Raw genomic sequence first — 20,824 nt, forward strand, 5'->3', positions numbered from 1 at the left:
TATAAGTTCGAAGGAATTCGAGTAAATACTTTAATGTACACAGATTACACAGTTCTACTGGCACCCACAAGTACAGTATTGAACATACGATCAATAATTTGGAAACTTACTGTAAATTTGGAAAAATAAAAAATTATCGTTTTCAGTAAAGGGGGGAAATTAGTACAGGACGAAAAGAGGTGGTTTGATGGAAAGCAGACGTGGAAGTAGTCAACAATCATAAATATCTGGGTATTTTCTACCTCACTATCATGGGAACAGCATCTACAACATAAAGTAAAATTGACAAAATTAGCGATCAATTTTGTTTGGAATAGTTTCATTAGTTCAAACAATGTCCCTTTTAGTTTAAAGTTTAAATATTTTAATGCAGTTATAAAATCTATTCTGTGTTATGACTCACTGGTGTGGGGTTGCAACAAAATGGGTTCTGTTGGATCGGTTTAGAAATTCTTTATTAAGAAATTATTTAGACTCCCAAGAAATAAACCAAATTACATTTTTTCACTTGGAGACCGAAATTGATAAATTACACTTATTTACGTTAAAAGTAACATTAATTACTTGCTCAAATTAAATACAGTAGTTTGGACGACAATAGACTCCCTAAGGAATTATTAAAATTAATAGTCAAAAAAATTTGTCTTTGCAAACTTGGAAATTGATGGGATGCAGACATAACATAACAATAGATTTTAACTTGGAATCATCTGTGTTACAAGGTCGGTTGTTGGATGTGGTAGAGGGGAAGCGGGACTCTTGGTGGATATTGTGTGAGGGCCAGGTGCGCACCTCTCGTTATCACTCGCAGTATGTTAGCCTTGACCTCCAACTTGAAAACAATACGGCTTTCCTGACCAATACAGTAGCATCCAAGTTGTTTCGTGGGCTATCAAATCCAGAGCTGAGCTCATTAACCTCAATTATAAACCTTGGCTGACAGGCGTAAATTTTGGTATGTTAATGAACATAAGACAATAGACAATAGACAATAGACAAATTCTTTATTTACAAATTCTTTGAGAATTGTAACTCGTCAAAATTTAAGCGAAATAGAGAATGTATTCCATTTTGTGGCAGTTTGCCCGATTCTGTCAAGCCTAAGAAAGATGGTTAGGCAAATCCGTACTGGGTAAGAAAGAATTTTTTAATGGATCAGATTAGTATTCTTGACAGTATGAATGGGAGTTAATTGAATAATTTAACCATGCATAAATCACCCTTAATTTATTAAATCAAAATAAGTAACTAAAAGCACAGAAAAACAACCAGGGTGTATATTTAAATGTCAGAAATTGTGCAGAGATAAATTTGTAAACGAGTAGTGTTCAGCTGTATTTAGCCTAGTCTGTAATTTTGGAAACATTTTATGTGTATGTAATTTAAAGGCCTCTAGAGAGCAGATTTATGGAATGTAATAATAATCGAACATTTGTCACAATGTTTCTATTTATCAGATGCCTTGTTTAATTCATTCATGTTCAAAACCAAAATACGGTTTCATTAAATGGTGACAGAAATGTTATTGCTATTTTTATTAAGAGGTCCAATAAGCTTTAAATAAACTTTATCTTATTTGGTATAAAGGTAAGCAAATTTTTTAAATTAGTATTTTTATTCCTTTATTCTCTATTTAGCTCTAATCAAAGTTTTATATACATTTGTTTATATACTAAGTAATTTTAAGTGGTAGAATATTATTATCTGAGCTTGTTTTAGTAAAGAAGTGCTTGTTAAAGGGTTCTTTCTGTTTTCTATGATAAGTTGCTGGCCCAGCTGAAGGCCTATTTTGGCCATAGTCGTAGTGTTTTATTTGTTTTTATTTTATCAGGAAAGTCTCTATGCAGACTCCAAATGCTGTAAACCTTTAATTTAATAAAGTACTTTTTCTTGTTTCTTCTTCTTCAGTCATGGTGAATTATGTTGGGAGTAGAATAAACACTTATTGAATAGTATTTGCTTTCTTTTAACGCAACAATCTTACTATACATTATTTCAATAAACTTATGACATGTTGTTTTTGACGAATAACTTGTCTTTCCCTGACAAAACTTTTATTGATTGATTGCCGTTTTTCATCTAGTATCTTTTTTTGCTATCTTATAGAATTGACTGATCCATTTTTGTACCTTCTTGTAGCTACTGTTTTACTGTAAATATATATTTTTTATACACTATACATAATATTTTTATGTTGTTTTTACAGTTAATTGTACAAGACATGTAGTCTTATATTAATACAGCAATACAAATAAACATTTCTTGTACAAATGAGTATTTATTTAGATTTAGTTTACTTATAGGCCTAATAATTTTTCAAATACAACTAAATTAAAGAGAATTTAATAAATAACATTTACAATTATGTATAATATGAAAGTTTTGTCTGAATAGAGTTCACATAATATTAAAATCACGGGTTTGTTCTCTCACGGTGGAGGGAGCCAATCAGGTAAAAAGTCGATCAGGGCCCTCCGCTTGGCCTACTGAGTATAAGAACGTCTGTAGGGCAGAAAACTACACGTACTCAACACCTCATGTACAAGCCCTAGCTACTGATCCAACTTGTGTTAATGATTAGAAGTTGGATACTAAAATAAACTAAACAGAAAAAAACCGGTAATTTTTTTCAACATCCTAATGTAATCCAAACATACACTATTCAATCTCATGTAATGTTACTAGTTTTTTTAATTTACTCACTAAAATAAAAGGACTAAATTAAAACACCACACTAAGTTTTGTACCATCTATTTACGTATTTGTCAATAATGTAAAATTTTACTTACATTAAAACAGTACCAACCACAAATTTATGTCAACAATTTAAACAATATTAAAATAACAATTTCTTTGAATACCATTTAGGTTATTTTACAATTTTAAAAACAATCCAAAAATAGGTAGCCGTTTACATTTTTAAGCTGGGTTTTTACAAAATTCAAGGTCACCAACTGGACAGAAATCACAATAAAATATTTTTAAAAGCAAATTTGTACATTGAAAATCACACTACATTTACAATTGGGCCCATTCAGTGTATCGAACAACCATAAGTCTAATATTTACAAAAACACCTGCACACTCACTATATACACATAATATACACAAGATCGGCTCTACTGGCTCTCGCCAGGCTCATCTGTCCGCCTGTCGCTCACAGGTTCATCCGCTCCTTCCGTTTTGTGCTTTGGACCTTTGTGGTTCACAGACGGGTTTCGAATGTTGATGACACATTTCACTGGCTCCTGTACCGTTGACAAGATGGCCTTCTGAAGGGCTGGCGGAGGAAACCTCTGCACGGGGCTGAGTATGGTGGCAGAGGGTGGGGGTAGGGGAAGCGGAATGTCCTCCTCCCCCTCGGACGAGGAGTCTCCTGCACTGAGAGGGTGGGGCAGCATCTCACTAGGATCCCATTGGCCTAACTTAGATGGGTCCTTCTCGTATAGTTTTTGAGCCAAGAGCTGAAAAATTTTGAAGGGAATATAGATTGATGTATAATAAGAAGAATGCCATTAATATTTTTTCATCCAACAGAAAATTGTTGATCACCTGAAAGGAAGGTAAAAACTATCTTGATCTATAATAGAAATTTTAGAATGGCTTCAGTTTCTTTACATAGAATACAATTTTATTCTCATTTATAATTACAATAACATGGGTAAACACAACTCGTGAAATTTTCTAAAATTAGTATATATAGCTAATTATGGATGTGAGTTAGTCTTAATTAAAAAAACAGGTAGTTGGACTACTAAATATTGAAAATTTAACCATTATTACTTAAGAGCCAGATGTATTGGTAGCCATCTTGATTATAACACAAATAAAAACAATGTTAAACTTTAAACACTTTTATGACCTTATTTGTAATCATAGGTAACAGGAGAGGTCTCCTAACCTTAAAGATTAAGTCAATATGTACCCAAGAGCTTTTTAGTTTTCAACATTTTTACTGGTTACTTTGAAAAAAATCTCAAATATTTGTATATTTTCATTGTTTAAATGCTGTACTCACTTTATAGGAAAAACAAAAAAGCGTTTGGATACATATTCAACATACCTAAAAAATGAAAAATCTCCGATAACAGTACGATAAAAATAAGAGCGTAAAAGTGCAAGAGGTTAAATATTGTTTTATAGGGAAAACTCAAGGTCAACTATTAATAATATTTAATATAAAACTGTAGTAATTTTTAAAATACTACAGTCATTACTTTTCATTGACAATAATCCATATATAAATTTTGAAAATCGATGTACAAGTTAATGACTGATGAAATGGGCGTTCCAGTACCTGTAAGCTCTCTAGGGAGTTGTCACAATCGGTGGTGTCGATATCGTTCATGTTGATGCCGGACCGCTCCATCTCTGCGTAAGTACCGAACGGCAGCTTGCCCAGACACTCAAGCTTCATGATGTGCATCTTTGACCTCAAGTGCTTCGCCAAGTGGCCGTGGATGCGGAAGGCTATCTTGCAGTCATCACACTTGAATGGGCGAGGGTTGCTGGTCGTCGCCGTTCCGAATGTGGAGTTCATACTTACCTATTGACAATAAATATTTTTGAAGAATATATATCCCCATTAACTGACTACTTATACTGGACTTAGTTTTACATTTAACTGAGACCCCTAACTATAGACTTCTTTTTCAGTGTCAAGTCAACTGATTTTGCAACATTGAAACAAATTATAATAGGGTATTATATTAAGACAACAGCCATAATAAGGTCTTGTAATTCAAATAAAGTTACGCGGCAACAGTTCTTTTGGAAATTAAATTTTGGAATGGAATGCCTATTATTATAATTATGGAGATTTCTCAAAACTTCTATTACAGATGTTATATAAATCCAAATAAAATTTATAACAGAAAATCCAAGTTATACTGATAGGTACAGTAAATCCAAGTAAAGGTAATAACTACAAAAATCCAAATAAATGTAAAATAACGGTGAGAACTAAAGATAATCTAAATCAAAGTTATACATACAGAAAATCCTAGCAAAGGTAGTAAAAGAATTTTTAAAGCTTATTACATAATTTAGATTTTTTTATAAGTAGATGCATACTTGGAGATTGATCACAACTCCTGCCACTGACCTTACTGAAATTCAAGTAAAGATGACAATTACAGGAAATCCAAACCAAGGCTATAACAACAGGAATTCCAATCAAAGGTGATAAAAGCATTTTTAAGTCCATTAAATAAAATAGAAGCAGTCACAGATACCATGAAGAGCACCCCTGCTAATAAATAGTATATAACGTTTGTAATAATAGTGCATGTTATTAAGACTGCATCATCTTCACTAGGCTTTATTTAGCCCTAAATGGTGGGAATTAGGATATAAACACTAAAATCTTTCAAAGGCAAAAATAAATTTAAAATCTGTATCCTCTTGATCAATACTAACAGAAATTCAAGATTAAACAAAACTATCATCACTGGGTTTGAATATCAAACCTGCCGTGGTTACACCATTAGTATGTATTATGCTGCAAGTGCTTACCTGCTGTAAAATATTGGTAGATCTACAAATCAATAAAAAGTTTGTTAGCGTTTTAATTTTTAACTTACAAAAACAACATCCTCTAAGGTTTTTAAGCTGCTGGATGTATTTTTAATGTTCTAGCACCCATTTTTAAAAGTTGTTTTTATCCTATTCAGCAATACCATCAATCACATGTACCTTCAAAATCAACAATTTGGTACAACTAAACTACAAATTATTCAGAATTTAGAATCATAATATTACATGCTTGTAGATTTACACCATATACAATACATAAATAATATAAATACATTCTTTTAATGATATTCTTGAATATCAATGAGGACACACAAATCTGTAAAAATATACCTAAAAGATAGGAATAGTGATCTTAATTCCTATATTTATATCACAAGAAATTTCAGAAATAATTCAGGGAGGAAATGAGCCTTAGTTCCAATTAGCCAAACTTCAAATCCATAGGTTTACTAAAAACTATGAAACTTTTATATTTAGTCCCTTACATCATAAATTAATATATTTTATTTGTAATAGGACATTAAATGACCAAATTTTCTTCGATGTATTTTTCATAAGAAAGGAGGAAATTGGTAATTAGATTCCAAATTCTTAAATTTCTATTAAAAGGTTGCTACTGGTGAATGGCACGTTTGCTACAAAATATTTGTTTTAATCAACAATAAATTTAGATTCACTGTCTCATATTCAGATAAGAGGATGAGGGTGATCAATATATTATAAATATTGAGGTGCACATGTGTTTGCAAAGTACAAATAATATTTCAGTCTCACTAACCTTGTTGAGATGCGAGACGGACCGCTGGTGTTTCTGGAGGTGGCCCTTGGTGCGGAAACTGACTGCACACGATTCGCAGCGGAACGGTCGCTCGAAGTAGTGAATGTTAACATGCAGTCGCAGCTGGCTGGGCTTCGAGAACACTTTGTTGCACATGTTACACATGCTGCGCCCATCCTCTAACACACTGCACATGGATTGTAGTTAGAATACATCAGCACCACTTTAGTTTTTCTAATATGTATTACAACAATTGGTACAAAAATTATATGTTCAACTAATATAAAGGAGACAGTTATGATCTTGAGGACTGTTAACAGTGGCATCATTGTAGTTATTGTTGCCAGATGGATAAGTGCACAAGGACAGTAGTCCTAGTTTGGTAATACATACGATTAATTCCTTTCCCAAAGGAATGACGTTTTTATTGGTGTAAAACTAACAAACCTTACAAATCTGCTTGATCAGATTTCTGGTTTGATGTAAAACCAAATATTTTGTAAGCGTAATATACAGTCATACTGTAGATAAACATAAAATCTTTATTGCAGTTGATGAAATGGGCATTGTCAATACATTTTTTAACATAAATCATATACTAATATAGGTCATATCCTTATAGAAAACGACAAAACAGATTCATAACATTTTCCTTAAAATAGTTGTAAAATAAACATATATTTTAAAATAAAACCTAGTGATTTAAAACTGAATATTGACATGCATAGTTAAAAACTCTTCAATTGAATAAAATGGATTATTCAAAAGCCACAAATAAAATTTGTTTTTTTTAATTAGTAATGGGAGTAACGTGAACAATTTTTGGAAGCTTCTAAAAATGTTTACACAATTTACCATATGGGATGTTCCAAATTTGGTCAGTTGATGTTAAGGAATGTCAGGCTTATTTTTATTTTTGGTGTTGTGTTTATGAACCTTTTTCTAATGAAAAAGTTATTGAGGCTTGTTTTAGTGTATAATATAATATAGTAAATGTACAGATTAATTATGATAGGTATCTGTAACTGTATAAATTGAAATTTGCAATGATCTAATGGTGCAGCTTGACAAAAGGTTCTTATATCTACAGACTGACATTATATTAACTTCTATTAATCTATTAATAACTAGTGGAATTTTCCTATTACCTAGTAAAAATAGCATATTACCTAAAAAAGTATTTAATAAAATCATGAAAAAATTTAAATATCTCAACATTTTTGTCAATAAATTGTGTTTAATAAACATGCTACAAAACATGCATAGCCTTGGCCTTTTTGCAATACCAAACCTGCTTGTTAATGATTAAAACAATGGTAAATGTGCTAAATTTGATGGTCTTCAGAACGTTAAATACATACTGGTTATATCTCAAATTTATGATTGACAATAATCTAAGGATTATTTCACTGTAATAAACTTTAATTCTGAATCATATTTTCTAAATTTTCTTTCAAACACTTTCAAGAAAGGACACGGCTGAGCGGATTGCGGATTAAATGCCATAAAATATTTTAAGAGTCAATGTGATTCAGGCGACTAACCTGACATAACTGGGAGAAGGGGCACTGGAGGGGGGGAGAAACTCAGCCTGAGGCTTGTTGGTCTGAGGCTCGCTCGTCGGCAGCTTGCGAGCATCCGAGGATGTCTGCGCTAGTATTCCGAGCGCATTCTCCTTGGCCGCTGATATGTTGAGACCCGCAGTCACATTGACTGGCGGCTTGTGCTTGTACTGGTGTTGCTTCATGCGGGAATCCTGCACTGCCCTCTCGGTCAGATAGGCCTGCAGCAGTGTGCTGTCCTCGCTCACAGCCGCTGTCGTCGTGGTGGGCGTCGGCAGTCGCTCCATCGTTGAGCACAGTGACGCAAGTAACATCGCTGCTTCACACACTCGTGGACTCTTGTCTGCAACAATACCTGGTCTCAATTACGGAAAACTTGCCATTACAATTCAAGGTAGTTTTTATCCCTTGGAATTTTTTTTATCGATTTGTATTATACAAAATTAAAACTACTAAAAAGAGTAAAATGGTTTTATTAATTTATAAAAGAATGATTTGCAGACAATACTTTGTTGTTATGACAAACCAACCGCTAAGTCAATCTTCTGAAGAAGTCAAACCATTTTGGCAACAAATAATTTAAAAACTAACTAGAAGAATTCAACTTAAGTAACCTCATCCAATATGACATTGACGTCCAGAAAAAAAGGGAGTAAACAGTAGGCCAGAGGTGATTGTCTACCAACCCTTCCTGAACTCATGCTATCTTGTCTTAGATATGCTACAGAGCTGCCAGGTTATCACGATGATGACGGTCGACTTCCTGTTACATCTTAACTTGCTGCAACGATGTGTATGTTTTCTTGTACTTCGTCTGATTTAGAGCTGGATGTAAGATATATTTTTATGGTTTATACAACTTTTCTGTTGCCAGTGCTAACTTTGGTGCATTTATTACCAAGTGTTTACTTATTTGGTTAACCTAAGTTAAAATATTTGACATCTTAAAATATCAATTCTCAAAAAAGATGTTTCTGTTTTCCAAGACGATTATAAAAAGTTAAACCATCAAATACAAGTTTTTCTTATTACAGATATCTGGGACAGTACTACTACTTATCAGTATTACATTCGGATCCAAGATGAATGCTATTTTAAGTTTTAAGAAGTATACAATACACAGTAGCAATACAAATAAATCGACAACTAGTGTAATCGTTGCTCAAGAATTTTCTCCCAGGAAATTATTGAACTTCATAAAAGTGTTCTAGCTTTAAACAAACTACTGGGTACAATTGTAATGTTTGTCTTTCCAAATTTGGGGGGCGTTTGAGCCCCCTGAGTGCCCTCTTATATACGTCCATGATGCTAAGTAGAAAATTAAGCAGGCACTTACCTGCCGGCTTGTTGCTGAGATCAATGGGTGTGGACTGCTTCATACCACTGGACTCTGGCACAGAGTCCCCTAAGTCATGACTTGAGGGGAAGTAGTAACGCGCAGCCACCCCTTTGTCACTGTTGCTCTGGGTTTCCTCCACTCCTCCCCTCACTATTCCCTCCCCTTCTACTCCTGCTTTCACCCTCCCCTCGCCCTGGACCTCACGTGCCAGTCCGGTATTCTGGGAAACCTGCAACAAATTAATGGGATGATTCAACAGGTGTTTGTTTCAGTCAGTCAATATAGAATAGACTAGCATTCAGCAGAGCTTTCTGGCTTTTCAGAATGAAATGGTGAAAGGGCTTTCAAGAGAATTGGGGTTAGAAGGAATGGGGGTTTTTAGAATGTTGACACCTTGTCTGAGAGGTTATGTAAGCCAGGATGATATGGTAGTAAAGAGGAGTATGAGTTGATTTTTGGAGATTTTCATGCCTAACTGTAGGTTGGTGTGGATCAGCTTTTAGTAAATATCTTACACTTAATTTCCATGCAAAGAAAGAAAGATGGTATTTCCAAAGGATTATAATTAATAAGCTGATATCCATAATGTTATAAAATGTTAAAACAATGTCTATTTTCAGATATGTATTAGTGACCTAAAAACAATAACCAGGGGAGTTTATTGACCAGTTCTTACAGAAATTAAGTGAATATTATAAATTTCAAAAAGTGATAGCTGTGGGAAAGAAAAACTACTTAATTCTAAATTCAATTTCACTGGATTAACATCTCCACAAATATACTGAAAGTTGCTTAAAGTAATATTTTAATAATTCAAGCCAAACCTCTAGAATCAGCTCAGAAACATTGAAAAATTTAAAACAATCAATGCAATATAAAAACAGTTTGTCACAATAAAACGTTATTTAATTTGTGAATAGCTAAACATTTTAAAATGTCCATCCAGCAAGGGATACTGAATGTCATAGCTGTTGAATAAATAATATTTTTCAGTTTATCATTATAAAAATGCAGGGAAATCCAGTTAACAATAATAATCTTTATTTATCATTTGAATTTGTACAAATAATTGACAATGTTAGAAATTGCAGCACACAGCTATGTCACATATTATCTTAATTACTACTTACAACTAAGAGCAATAACTGAAGGAAAATATCTGTAAAAATAATTTGAGACAAAAAATTAATTTTAAACTTTTATTATATACTTATAAAAGAACTTCAGAATCTGGACACCTGGAAATTGTTCTGTAATGTTTATGTCTCATTCATAATTATATTACAGAATTAATGCCGAATGCTTGACCAGAGCTTTATTATTCTGCTTTTGGTCTGCAGCCAACCAACCTTGTGTTGTAAACTTTTCTCTTATGTAAATGTCTCAAAACCTTATGACCTTTAAACCCTTAAATCCAAACATAACAATATAATTTTAGCAGGTATGACAATTTTATGTCTAATAACAAAACTAATACTTGGACAAAGGCAATTTATCTGCATGAATTCACTCACAATATGAAAACATTGGGAACTTTTGCCAAAGAAAATGTGTAAACGTAACATAACAACTACAAAAATGTTGTTGGTAAATGCATTTATGTTATCACAAAAATAAATAGTTTTTTGGTTACCTTCTCGCGCTCTCGTTGTGCGCTGATAGCTGTCAAAGTGGGAGTCTGCGGCTGCGTGTCAACTGCTGTTTCAGTAACACTGGTGAAGCTGTACGGGTACGTGCTAGGTCGTGCAGTCATCGACAGCAACCCTTCACTCGCTTTCTTCATCTGTGTTGCCGACTGGAGTGTCTCACTCAGAGTCAACAGGGAGCGCGCAGCCTCCCTCTCCACACAATCCTCTCCTCCTTCCGCGTCATCTGTGCACCATCAACAACTGATCATTTTGTTTATTTATGCTAACCTGGTACACATACTTTGTTTTACTTTAACTAACACAACATTAGGCTGCTTAGGCAACCATGGTCTAGTGGGCTAACTCTTGTTGTCACAGTGATAACTGCTGTACCTGCTAGACAGGCCCAAGGTGAAATGTAAAGCATATAATAATCATCTGCAGTGTTTTACCTGGTTTACTTTAACTCTCTACCTGCCAAGCGGAACTTATTACAAGTCATATTCTTCAACGCCAAGCACTCTTTTAATATTTGTATTTGTTTCACCAAATAATTCACAGCTTTTTCAGAAATAAACATAATGGGATGATTTTTTGTTTTATTCTGTACAGAGTAAAGTAAGCTATAACTTATAATACTTATTAAAAAAAGTCAGTTGAAATTTTTTAACAAACAATTTTTTAAAATTTTGAAATACAAATATTGTTATTGTGTAGTAATTTCTTTGTATGCACCATTTTTATTGTTCTCTATGTAAATAAGAACAAATATATCAAGTTTCAACAAGTAAGTATCTGTATAACGAAGTATATAAGCCGACTGTTAAATTTGGCAAATAGCTTTTTTCAAACTGTAACAAATCAAATCAGGATAGATAATCTACTTAACATTTAGTAACAGAATAATAAATATTCGAAAAACTGACCTAGTCTGCCCTCAGCAGGTCTCGGAATTATTTGGGGGACGACTAAATCGGCTCTAGGCACTCTAAGAGTGCACTCTTTCTTACAACAAACTCCCAGAATGTATTAAATATAAATAATGTATGTAAATAATAAACTAATGAAAATCATTGAAATGAAAACTTAAAAAAATTAAATTAATAATTTAAGATTAACACTTAATAAAATTTAAACACATTTTATCTCAAACTAATCGGATATCTTCAACGTTATATCCAATTTAATTTAATTTATTTTTTAATATTATAGAATACAAATCCTGTAAATTTCAAAATGTTTATGTTACAATTGTTATTGTTATTATTGTAAAACTCACGATTATTCTTACCTTCATCTTCATCATCATCATCCTCCGTTTCATCTTCTTCTTCTTCCTCTTCTTCAGACTCCTCCGGATCAACTCCTTGAGTCTCTCGAAGAGCTTGCTGCAATTTAAAGTATACTTTAATAAATGAGTACATAACTTTTCTTTTAGTCTGATTTTAAATATGAAAACAAAAAGGCAATAATTTAATAACAGTAGACTTGCACAGGTTAAAAAACTGCAATCGGCTCTAGAAGGGAATGTATCTGTTTGTTGTTTTAACAATAATACATTTTTTTTCATTTCATAAACACAAAAACTGTTAAAAAATTTAAAAAACTGAAGTATTTTATCAGAAAATTATTTCACCCTTGCAGTGCCAAAATTCAGTTTACTAGATGTTTTGAAAAATGATATTATATATATATACAGTAAAAGCCCGCTAATCCGGCATCCAATGGTTCGGCACTTTCATTCATCCGGCACCGTCTTAAAAAAAAATCACGTAAATGAGATATTTTAACCGCACTGTGAAATGTACAGTTCGCAAGAGCGCTCGGAAAGGTTCGTGCTCAGTCGGAAGGGATCGTATGTGACGCAGCAGCTGTGTGTGAGGGGGTTCAGGGCCACTTGCCGAGTGTCCTCCATTACGTGTTTTGTCTAGTGTCTAACGTCTGCCTCAGTCTCAGTCACTGTCAGTTCATACTCGAGTGCAATCGTGAGTGTTGTGCTCGTTCATATTGTGTTTTAACTTTCTCAAAGTTGTGCCCTATGTTTTCCAAGCCTGGCTCATCCACCAGCAAAGTTGGAAATAAACGTAAGCATGTCACACTTACCATTCAACAAAAGCTAGAAATTATAAGACGTGTAGAAAAAGGTGAGAGTAGATTGAAGCTAATGGAAGAATTCAAAATTGGTTCATCAACAATGTATGACATCAAGAAGAATAAAGAAAAGTTACTTAAATTTAAGTCTCAAACTACAAATGTCAAAGACATGCAGTCTCGACAAACTTTAAAAAAACCTAAAACTTGACGAAAATTTTATTCAAATGGTTTAGCGCTAAGCGGTCTGAAGGGAAGCCTGTGACTGGGCCCATTATCATGGAAAAAGCTAAACAGTTCCGTGAGGAATTAAAAATAGATGAGAAAGAATGTGCCTTTTCTGATGGTTGGCTGCACACCGATTTAAAAATCGACACGGAATACGGAAGCTTGATGTAGCTGGGGAGCTCCGATCAGCCGACCAAAATGCGGCTGAAGAATATAAAGCTGAATTTTAAAATCTAGTTGAAGACTACGATTTGTCAGCATGCCGGATTTACAACGCTGATGAAAACTGGCCTACTTTGGCGTTGTTTGCCTAATTCGACTTTGGCAGCAGGGGATGAGAAATGTGCCAAAGGCTTTTAAAAAAAACAAAGACCGTTTTTGACAATTTTTGCTCTGTGGCAATGCCTCAGGGGACCACATGTTGACGCCTTTCGTCATCGGAAAAGCAAAAAAAGCCAAGACCTCTGAAAGGCATTACCCACCTACCCGTAATATACGATGCTCAATCCAATGCGTGGATGAACTCCGATTTATTTAGAAATTGGTTTTTCCACCACTTCGTCCCATCTGTAAAAGACAATCTGAAAAAACCGTGGCTTACCTGAAGACAGCAAGGTTGTGCTCATCCTAGACAATTGCAGAGCTCACCCTGCAGCGTCTGAGTTGATATCGAGAAATATTTTTTACTGCATACCTCCCGGCAAAATGTCACGTCCTTGATTCAGCCAATGGATCAAGGAGTGATTCAGAACTTTAAATGTTTTTTACAGAGCGTCCTTTCTTCAAGGCCTGATAAACTCAGAGTGTATGGTGGTTGATTTTCAGAAAAAATTCAACATTAAAAGATGCAATTTTCGGAATCGCCTCGGCATGGAAAAAGGTCAAGCCCACCACTCTACAGAAATCTTGGCGAAAACTATGGCCAGCTGCCTACCAAGAAGAGGACATTGCTGTTTCAGTCGGCAATGAAGCAATACTGGACTTGGTGGGCCCACAGTTCCCAAGACGAAATAAGGAAAGTGCCACAAGAAGAAATCTTGGAGTGGATACACATTGATTGCGACGAGCCAGTTGAAGAAGAAAATTACGGATGAACTGCTCATCAAAAGTGTACTTGGACCTCAGTCAGAGCCTCATCCTGTGGAGTCCGAATCAGATGATGAAGAGGGAGCAGATGATGATCCAACACCCGTGCCTATGTGGAGTGAAGCAAGTGCCACTATCGACACGTTTTATACGATTTGCCGAACGCAGCAGCTCCTACAATGCTTCAGAGCTTGTAAATTTATATGTTCTGAGAAATGACTTTTTTAAAGAAGAAACATGATACAAAAAAACAAACAGACATTAGGTCTTTTTTCAAATAAAATACTGTACATAAAAATTATGTTTTTACCATAATATTTATTACATAATGTACGCACTAGTTAGCCTACATCTAAGTTAACCTAGGTTTTAGAAATGTTTTTCTAGGCATTAAATGTTCATTTTGTGTTCAAACTAATGTTTGTTTAATTTTATTTATCTCCTTAGTAATTCTTTAATTGTGTACACGTAAAGAGTGATTTTTTTTAAAGCCACACACTCTGAAACTTAGACGACGATTTTTAGCCCGACTATCATCGCTAAAGTAGAAAAAGTAAAATCAAGCTACTGTACATTATCTCTTTGGGACTGAAAAACCCAGCCACTATTTTTTAAAGAGTGATTGTATTTTGGCTGGGTTTTCAGCTTTTCTGAGTTAATATCACTTGATTTCACTCCTTTTACTTTAGTGTGATACGATTTTAGCGGCTAAAAACCGAATTTTCCGGCATTTTCATATGACGCTCGGTAATCCGGAATTTTCAATAATCCGGAACACTTCGATCCCCGAAAGTGCCGAATTAGCGGGCTTTTACTGTATATATATATATATAACTTTATATATTTACATAATATGTTATATCAATTCGAAAAATAAACTTTTGGTGTTAAACATTGTATATAGTACACAAACACATCAGATCAATCAGCAGAGTGACGAAACTTGGGAATGAAAATGCCTGTCATTAAAAAACTGTACAACAATAATTGTATTATACCTGTAGGTTATCATTTTATAAAAATTAGTAGTTGAATATAAAGTGTTCTTTTCGTGTTTCATTATGTATTTTTGAGTGCTTCTTTGAGTGTCAAACCTGACAATTTATAGAAAACAAGGTCAGATTTGATTTTTTTTCTTGTATTTAACAAAAATTATAAAACTGGCAATAAATATGGTAATATAAATGATATTTTTCATAACTGTGTGCAAATTGCTAAAACTGGTACCACATTTTTTCATAACACATGTAAAAATAATTGTGACACTTTTAATACGTATAAAAAATATAATGTAAGCACAAAATTTTAATTTCAACTGGAGTTATTACATTATCTGAATTTTTCATTTAAGTCAAAATGAAATAGACTTACCTGGTGGGCTAAGGCCACTTCGTCTACATAAGATTCGTCCACCACTGTTGGCACCGGGTCAATGCCGAGATCAGAGCACTTCTTGTAGTGAGCCTTAGACTTCATGTGTTTAGTCAGATTGCCTTTGGTCTTGAAGCTGTTACATTTGTTGTACATTACACACTATACAATATTTTATCACAGTTCAGTTCACGTTTAGTTAACTCTACTAAATAGATTCAAAACAATTTAGCATTCACTGTACAGATTCTGGTGCTATAATATATTTTATATAATTTGGAATTGGGCTTTAACGCCTAACAGTTTTTTTTTTATACCTTAACTATATTGTCTTACTGATATTTTTGCTGTTTTTACAAAGTCAGGTTTGCAAGTAAGTTAGATATAATGTACTTTTTTGTGCAAGAAAGTTATTGTTAGGTGTTGTTCAATTTTTTAAATATTGTTCACTAAGTATTTTCACTATCCGTGTTTATTTCATCATGTAAACGAAGCCAATTTTCTATTTATGCATAGATTTTCCAATAGTACAATAAACACTAACAATAAAACCATCCAGGGCGGGTGACGTGCAACCGCAACATGTCTCCACTGTGCAACTACAGCCAACTCACCAAGATGCGAACACTCATGACAGAGAACTAAGGAAGTGCTGACATCTAGCAGAAAATACCAGAACTAATTGCGCAATGTGCAGTTGTCATAGAAATACTTCTTTCGAAATATTATGGCAGACAACAGAATAAAACAGATAAATATAATGCAGATAAGTAATAATACATCACTAGCACACTTTAATGCAATCGCTAAGAACGTAATACTTTATCAAAAACCGTGAAGGAGTTAAAACAGTTGCCACTGCCATTATCATATTGTTCTGGAAAAGTCACACTGTACAGGGTGTATTGAGGAATTATAAACCAACTGTAGTGCTTACCTAAATTTACAATGGATGCAGGTGAAGGGCCGGACATCTGTGTGAGTACGGATGTGTTTCTTGAGCATGGAGGGCTTCTTGCATCGTATACCACATTCTTCGCACACATACCGTCCTCGTCCTGTAACAGAACAGCTGGGATTAGATTATCACAGAATATTGAGGTTCCAACAGCTAGTACATCCTTTTATGCACCTAGTTAATGTAACCGAGGAAGTCTAAGGAGCCAAACAATTATAAGACTAAATTACAACAATTATAAGCTAAATCATATCTTGTCGTACAATCCAATATTAAAAACTCCTACGTGTTTCGATATAATGGTACTATCATCAGAGGATTAAAACACAATACATTCATCAAAATTATTATTCAGTTACATAACACATATGTAACTATATCATCAAAACTCAGCAATAACTTTCTCAAGTAAAGCCTTGTCCAGATAAATTTAATTCTTTTACCAAAAATATTTAGAATTTTGCCTTTTTTATAGTGACAAAACATAAAGGTAATTCAACAGTAATCTTTTGATTTATTAATCAAAATATTGAAAGAAATTCGGAAATAGCATGTTTTGATATCAACTTATAATATAATTATACATATTACATTATAAATTCTGCATATAACTTAAAATTATTATACAAATGTGTATATCTTTTCTGCAATAGAATAGTAGTTTACAACCATGGAACTTGGTCCCAACGTAACCATAGAAAAGTAATGTAAAATTAGTGAAGGCTAATTATAACCAAGTAACATATTAATATTAATGACTTTAAAAATGTTAAATTTTGTTTCTTTTGTAATAATACAGTTTTTTTTAAAGACTAATCACCTCTGCCTCTAATGTAAATGTAGTCTTCATTGGATTCAAAGCCACCAGCAAATATCTTCACTCTTTTGGGAATAGCTTCTGGTGTTTCTTCTCTCTACAACACAATCATAATAACAGTTTAGTGACTAAGCAGAAGAAAACAGGTGAACTATTAATTAATAATTAACAATTAATTAAGTGAACTAATAATAATGGAGTGAACATTCAACACGTTCTATTGACGATTTCATCACACTTGTATGATTTCATAGCTAACATTAATATTAAGAAAGTTTTAGTGATTTTTTCATGGGAAGTAGTAGCATGTATTTTTCAAATCTTTTTGTTTGAACTAAAATATGAAAGTCCAATCCCTGTTATCTGTTTTTATATGAGTATTATTGATATTACCTTCCATAAAGAAATAGCAACAGTGTATAGATCACTGTAGACCATTAATAGGAGGAAATAATCAAGTTTAGTCATGCTTTCACTGTTGGCTATAATGTATGTACATTGGACTTGTATATGACTAAGAGAATATATATCGGTTGCTACGAGATATGGATTCATGATAGCCTAGATACCACTGTCATTGTTTTTAGAGCTACCCAGAGAGCACGTAAATAAATATATAACTTTAAACAGATACAATAAATAACGTAAATAAATATATAACTTTAAACAGATACAATAAAACATCCCTCTCTCCCTTGGTGATCCATACAATTCCAGCAATGCCCTCTGCATGCTTTCACAATAAGTTGGTAGATGAGTTTTACTTCATTTTATTTTTTTTTTAGAACAGGAGCCAATTAGCATTGGTTGAGCACAAAGCTTAGTTTTTTGAGAAATCGATATATTGAATTTCTCCAAAAATGAAATCGATTGTAGACCAAAATATTTTTGGTGGGAGTCAACATAGAGGTTACCAAAAGAGTTAGAAATATGAAACAAAGATTTTCTCATTTCTTGTACTTATACAATTCAAACTGGTCGACTTCTAGACTATTTTACCTACTAACACGCATATAGAGATATTAGACAACATATTAAAATATTTAACTATAAGGCAAATAGTAGTATGTATTACTCTTCATACCTTTACTACAAGATTTAGTAGTTCTTGAGCCTCTTACATGATAAAAGTCTTGCAACTACGATGTAACTGGTCATGTTGAATATTTTTAACTGTGATTGGAAGCAGTTTTTATCGACATATGAGAGGTTTTATCAAGGCGGAGATTTTCCTTTAGAGGAAAATATCAGTAATATTAGTCAAGATGTACGTACACTAAAAACACATCTACCTTTCCTTCATACAATATTCTGATGATTGTGACCTACATATTAAGTGCCTGAAATACCATGAAGGCCTCAGTTGGAAAATCAACTGTTCCAAATAAGGTAAAAATATAGGTTAGTGTTTGTAATGATACGTAATATTACATCATAAGCACACTTTTACGCAATCAATATGAATGTAAAATTGTATCAGAAACCGTAAAGGGTTATATCTGCTGCCCGAAAAACAGAAATAATGTTATAAACAATGATTCTGTTTCAGATATCGGATTTTTACAGAGATATGACCATGTTTTACACATTTATGTTTTGTATTTAATGGAGACGAGTTTCTCAGCACTATCAGTATAAAAGCTATTACTGACTATATTCAGCGTAATGTATCTGTACCATTCTCTAATTTGCACGGCGTACGTGGTTGTCACACTTGAGTTACTGAACTGATTTATCTTTGTGAAGATCTAATCAGTAACGATTTCCTTCTCCTTTGAATCTGGATTCACTGCTATTATCCCTCATTAGAAGGATATTCACTACTCCAGCATCTGTTACAGCTTTTCTTTTAATATTAATGCTTGATCTGATGGCTTCACTGACATCAATGGAAAAGTTTTATTCTCTAAATCCGAGTTGGAGAGGAAATTTTTGACATGTTACCACGTTTGTAATGGCTAGGAATTTCCATAACACAACATATTGGCTCAGTGCCTAAAATTGGCAGAGTGATCAATATCAATTTGCATCAGAGTTGGGGTGCTTCAATAATATCTGGGCAGTGGCCAAAATATCACAGTCTTGGGGTGTGGTGAAAAATGAGCTTTATGTGGTATCAAGTCTGAATGAAAGATGTTTATTTTATAGTGGTGAATGAAGAGTTTATTGGGTTGTATAAGGCAAGAGGAATCCTTAAATTTTTTATTTTTTGGTAGAGTGCTTGTTTTTTGAAGATGTGAATAAAGAGAGTTTGATGTTGAGTGGCATTAGATCAATTCTCGCTTAGATCTACTCAGTTATCTTTTCTAATTTGTTTATTTAAAAAGACTAAATTTATAAGCTAATCTCACTCACATACCTTGAAGTTCAATTCCAAAATGATTGCTTCTACTATTTTTTAAGAGTAGACCAGTGATTAACAGGCATAAAAAATAGTGAGTGGAAACAAGGAATATTGATAATGTAGCTTTCTCTCAAATCTCATTTGTGTTGAAAATTAATCAGATGGTCTCTTTATTCCTATCTTTTAAAATTTCTAAAATTTATCTTTTAAACTTAGAAACATAATGTGGGGAACATCTAAATTATATGGATCCAAATTTCACTTCAATGATAACCAGGTGCAACTGGACTTGGCTCTGGATTCATACTTCTATAAATATTGATTGTCTAGGTTTCTTTAGTTACTTTCAAGATCCCTAGCTTGGTTGTGACAGGTAGCAAAATTATGTAACTCAGTCACCCTAACTGCAATTTTTCGTGCTATGTCTGAATATTTTAAAATGTGATGATGAAGATAAACATTTTCAAGCAAATCATACACACCAGACAGTGATGTTTGCCATAATTCTGATGTGAGAAATGATGGACGATGAACACTTCACAGTTTGACAAATGATTTCTAGGAATGTCAAAGTTCCACTGTCGTAACACAGTAGGTGGTCTCTCCTTCCTTCTCTTGAAATGTTTTTGGGGCTCATACACCTATAAATGGCTTTAAAATTAGAGCTGATTGATTGATCAGCCCTCCCCTTAGAGATTCATCGAGGATAATGCTTATGTTCTAAGACGGTTTATTGGCATTACGAAAGTTGGCTTACTATGAATGTCTAATAATTTAGAAACTAAGAATATGACACCTTGATTAGATTGGTTTGTTGCATAATATAAGAGATCTCCACACAAAGTACCTAATGTTTTGGAATCACAGAATACGCAATCAAAAGAAACATCACAATTTTTAGACATTTGAAAAACACTACTTTTCTAAGAGTCACCGTTAAATAAGTGACGTAGCTTAACTGTACACCAGTTTCCATCGATAAAGTTGTCATCTTAGACTTAAATCACTCGAGCAGTAGATTATTCTTTGTTGTTTCCTTGGTTTCCTGGAAGAAATTGTGTCACAAATTTATAGGATGCCTTTGTTT

General features: G+C 33.5%; 1 protein-coding gene across 2 annotated transcripts in view; it reads right to left on the reverse strand.

Moving 5' to 3' along the window:
- Positions 1 to 2,735: 2,735 nt before the first annotated feature.
- LOC124362115 (transcription factor HIVEP3) overlaps positions 2,736 to 20,824 on the reverse strand; it is a 98,152-nt gene continuing 80,063 nt past the window's right edge. For both annotated transcript variants that reach the window (XM_046816316.1, XM_046816317.1), the window contains exons 6-15: positions 17,397 to 17,490; positions 16,556 to 16,676; positions 15,619 to 15,754; positions 12,134 to 12,230; positions 10,848 to 11,086; positions 9,212 to 9,443; positions 7,858 to 8,218; positions 6,314 to 6,500; positions 4,298 to 4,546; positions 2,736 to 3,464 (exon numbers count right to left, since the gene is read on the reverse strand). In XM_046816316.1, coding sequence (XP_046672272.1) covers positions 3,120 to 3,464; positions 4,298 to 4,546; positions 6,314 to 6,500; positions 7,858 to 8,218; positions 9,212 to 9,443; positions 10,848 to 11,086; positions 12,134 to 12,230; positions 15,619 to 15,754; positions 16,556 to 16,676; positions 17,397 to 17,490 — 2,061 coding nt within the window. In that variant the 3' untranslated portion in view covers positions 2,736 to 3,119. The remainder of the gene's footprint in view (positions 3,465 to 4,297; positions 4,547 to 6,313; positions 6,501 to 7,857; positions 8,219 to 9,211; positions 9,444 to 10,847; positions 11,087 to 12,133; positions 12,231 to 15,618; positions 15,755 to 16,555; positions 16,677 to 17,396; positions 17,491 to 20,824) is intronic.

Source organism: Homalodisca vitripennis, chromosome 5 (assembly GCF_021130785.1).
Source record: "Homalodisca vitripennis isolate AUS2020 chromosome 5, UT_GWSS_2.1, whole genome shotgun sequence".
Taxonomy (NCBI): Eukaryota; Metazoa; Arthropoda; class Insecta; order Hemiptera; family Cicadellidae; genus Homalodisca; species Homalodisca vitripennis.